This window comes from Mesitornis unicolor, unplaced genomic scaffold (assembly GCF_000695765.1).
Source record: "Mesitornis unicolor isolate BGI_N332 unplaced genomic scaffold, ASM69576v1 scaffold34004, whole genome shotgun sequence".
NCBI classification, from domain to species: Eukaryota; Metazoa; Chordata; class Aves; order Mesitornithiformes; family Mesitornithidae; genus Mesitornis; species Mesitornis unicolor.
The window spans coordinates 16,440-20,485 of record NW_010178668.1 but is presented as its reverse complement, the minus strand read 5'-3'; the positions used below and the strand labels follow the sequence as shown (position 1 = coordinate 20,485).

At 42.5% G+C, this 4,046-nt stretch overlaps 1 protein-coding gene across 1 annotated transcript in view; it reads right to left on the bottom strand.

Annotated features, from left to right (window-relative positions):
• Positions 1–367: 367 nt before the first annotated feature.
• Positions 368–4,046, bottom strand: part of SENP5 (SUMO1/sentrin specific peptidase 5) — a 14,317-nt gene continuing 10,638 nt past the window's right edge. Inside the window, exons 7-9 of the mRNA XM_010182534.1 lie at positions 3,345–3,428; positions 1,559–1,609; positions 368–1,469 (exon numbers count right to left, since the gene is read on the bottom strand). Of these exons, the coding sequence (XP_010180836.1) occupies positions 1,359–1,469; positions 1,559–1,609; positions 3,345–3,428 (246 nt within the window). The 3' untranslated portion in view covers positions 368–1,358. The remainder of the gene's footprint in view (positions 1,470–1,558; positions 1,610–3,344; positions 3,429–4,046) is intronic.

Here is a 4,046-nt window from a genome sequence, read left to right as displayed (position 1 = left end):
ATTTAGCATTGGAAATAAGTTTTTCTCTGGCCTCACTCCTTTACCTGGTAGAAAACCACAGCAAAGACATTTACTGGTGTAGCAGTCCCATACAACAGTTTCTTCACACAAAACTTGCTCTCTTCAGCAAGGAGCACATCACAGTTTACAGATCAAGGCAAAAAAAAAACCCCAAGTGTCTCAAGATCCTCCCACTCACCCCCACCCAGTGCAACAACACAGCAAGGTTCAGTGCTCCTCCAGAGCAGCAGGACATCACCTGCTGTTTGCACAGCACCCACCACAAGTGCTCTTATTCCCACCCCGACCCCTCGGTGCTACTGAACGCAAACAAAACCAAGGATGTTCGAGACAATCAACCAGCAGATGCAGCAGAGATGAATTAATTTATATTTGAACAAAGGCAAAAGCCAATGGGAGGTTAAACACAACAAGCTTGAAGGAAATTCAGCTGAAGACAGAGCTGAAGGGAGATGCTGAAATGGTACATTTCACTGCATAGAGTGTAACTGAAAAACGAGTCAAAGCCATCTGAGATTTAAACAGTTACAGCCAAGGAGCTTATCTTGGTATCTGAGCTGTGACTCTTCAGGGCCAGCTTTGTAATTCTCCTTAACACACACATCATGGAGACTTCTGCAGCATATAGGAATATACCATCAATCTGACTGAACACCTTTGTACTTTTTATTGTCCAGACAAGCGGTGAAGCTTTATTTGTGCAAAGGTTGCTTTTTATCTATAGGGACAGGCTGATAATGACAGCTGGATAAATGTTAAAAGAACAAACTTTATTAGCAACTTGAACTATTTAAAAAAGGGTCCTTCAGAAATTAAATCTGTCAATGAATTTAGCCACCCTAAAAAGTTGTAATTCAGTATTATACAGCCACAACAGGGACAATGGAACTATCAAACAGGTTCTAGCTCTTCTTTTTATGGCATTGAATTTTTTTTGATACATTCAAAGCATTATTGCATCAGAAAACATATCATGCATCTTTATGTTTCCAGACAAATTCACCTGTATTTGTCATTTCTAGCTACATCTCAAAGGTGCACCAAATCTACAATTTTATGCTTTTAGTTGCATTCTTTGCCTATATGCATGCTGAGATAATAAATATTAAATACAGGAAAGAACATAAGAGAACCAAACTGACATTAGGAATATTTTATGGCAGCTCTGTTACATTCTGCCAGTTAAAGAGCTTGTCAAAAAATTGAGGTAACGACAGTGGCCACACCACTCAGCTGAGAATCGCTCAAAATTCATGGAAGTTTTCAGAAATTCAAGTACACAAACACCAGCTGCAACTTGTCAGAAATGCCAGAGAAATTAGGTTGGCTGCATTTTATTAGTCTATTAGCTGGCATTCACACAGCTCCTTGTAAATCCTTTTTCTCACTCGGGGCATATCTTCCTGGGAGAACTGAAAAGGCTGGTCTAAGGCGAGGCACTTGCAGTACTGAGGAAAAGGAAAAGGCTTGATTGAAAAAAGGACATTTACTGTGTGAACAATACAGGCCGCTGATTTTTGAAATGCAGTACTCTTACCTGGAGCACAAAAACCCCACAGTCACTGTCATTTTTCTGTTGTGGAATGCACTAAAAGGAAAAGAAACAAAAAGAGACATGTCAGATCTTCACTTATCCTTTTATTCTCCAAATCCTGCTTAAAGTCCAAAAGGAGATATTCAGCAAAACGATCGGCTATCTCACTGTTGTGCAGCACTAGAGAATGGAGCTGTAATTACTCATTCTGATCCCAACTTCTGCAAGGTGACACTCAACACCTTGTTAGAATAACACCTAACATTTAGAAAAATATATAGTGGGGGATAGAAAACAAATTACAAATCTTTCTTTAAAGTTTATTTTCTTTTAGTGACCTACACAGAACAGCTTCTCAATTAGTTTAAATAAATGTTTGTACAGCATTATCTGCTTTACACAGGACCAAGCTCTATCGGCAAAGTCACACAGGTCTAAAGCAAGATTACTCTCAGCACCCATGCTACCAGCAGGGACTTTCCATCCCCAGCCACACGAAAGGGTCTCAGGTACCACAAGAAGGGTGGCACATCGTCAGATGACAGGAATGAGCAAGGCAGTTGTAAATGATCACTTTCAACCTTCATTATTTCTTCAAATATGCTCAATTTTGATATGCTGAGCTACGAAGTCCCATTCAGTAGTGCTGTTTCTGGCACTTGAAAAGTAATTCTTTTGCCTCAGCTCCTAGGTTTTCTGCCTCACAGAAAGCAGGAGGACAAGCCCTGGCTGCACAGGGTGTGCTTGAGTGCAGACAGGAATCATCCCATCATTGTATCCATTGAGGGAGCTGGGTCTCTTTGGCTTGGAGGAGACTGAGGGGTGACCTCATTAATGTTTATAAATTTGTAAAAGGTGAGTGTCAGGAGGAAGGAGCCAGGCTCTGCTCAGTGATGTCCAATGAGAGGACAAGGGGCAATGGGAGCAAGCTGGAGCATAGGAGGTTCAATCTGAACATGGGGAAAAACTTTTTTACTGTAAGGGTGACAGAGCATGGCCCAGGCTGCCCAGAGAGGTTGTGGAGTCTCCTTCTCTGCAGACATTCAAAACCCGCCTGGACGTGTTCCTGTGTGACCTGGTCTGGTGATCCTGCTCTGGCAGGGGTTGGACTGGATGAGCTTTTGAGGTCCCTTCCAACTCCTCACATTCTGTGATTCTGTATCGGCATCTAAAAATAAACCTGTGCGAGGAGGGAGCTGTTGGGAGTATGTCTGGTGTGCAATGACCTGTTTTATATCTTTGGAGCCATTATGGGATGGCTACGCTAATCACATATTCCCTCATTTACACTACACACAGGTTATTCCCTTTAATTGTTTCCAGACTTTGTTTACTTGTGATCAAATGCAATGTGCCACAAAGAGCCCTGGAGACCTCTATCCATAGCAAACATAAAATACAAGCAGAAGCAGCATTGCTTGTCCCTCCCTCACCAAACCCCATTCATTTGGCACAGTTCAGAACAGTCCTTTCGGGAAAAGTCAGGAAGCTGAGTATGCAGCTCATTCACTTCTGACTTTGTGCCAACATGGGCACCAGCTACAGGTTTTGCTGCATGGGTATTTAATTGCCCAGAGATTAGGCTCAGATCACCAAGTCAGAAAGTATTAAAGACCTGGTGAGAGCTGAATGATCAACAGAACTCTAATTCTCATGTGTAACCACCTGTGTTGTTACTACCACCCTCCATGTGGTCAGCGTAAAACAATTTATTACTTGTTCAAATACATGGGTTTAGAAGCAGCCTCCTAAAATCTCAGACTCCAGAGCTCCAAGAGCTGCCACTTACCTTTGTCACAGCAGTCTGCCAGCCCTGAAGAAACTCGGGGCGATTCTTCTCTTTTGCTTCAGTCAGCAAATACTTTCGAATGTTCTTTAGAAAGGAAAGGAAAGAAAAAAGCAACAATATTATTCACCAGCTAAAGAACAGGAAAGACATGGACAGCTTTGCTGGTATCCTTCTGACAATAAGGACAAATCTCAGCTGAGCATTAAGTAGCTGAGCTCAGATCTAGGGGTAAAGAGATGAACTCTGGTGCGTTCTGTGCCTTCTACCATCATTTTGGTTTACCACCGAGAGCTTCAGCACCCCTCAGCCCACTGTGCACTGGTATAATTAATACAAGACTGGCTGTGGCTCTCGGACATGCAGAAACACTGGGCAGGCTGGTGTGTGTTCTCTCCTGGCTCACTGGGCTGACACCAAGGCCATTACTTCTAATACAACAGCATTTTCCTGCCTGAATCTCAATACAAACCACTTTGAGTTCTGCAGCTAATCAACAAAGCTCCAGGGAGAGTTTTAGTGACACACAGGAAAAAATAGTCTGACACCAGCAAAGAGAAGGAAGCAAGATAAATGAGCCTATGGTCTTGGGTTAAGCAAATCCTTCTACTTCTCTGTAAACAGGCTGGTTGTTTATAGCACAATTTAAACACACTCCAGCACACTAAAATTCACCTTAGTGAGTGGATCGCAGTGGAGTTTTGG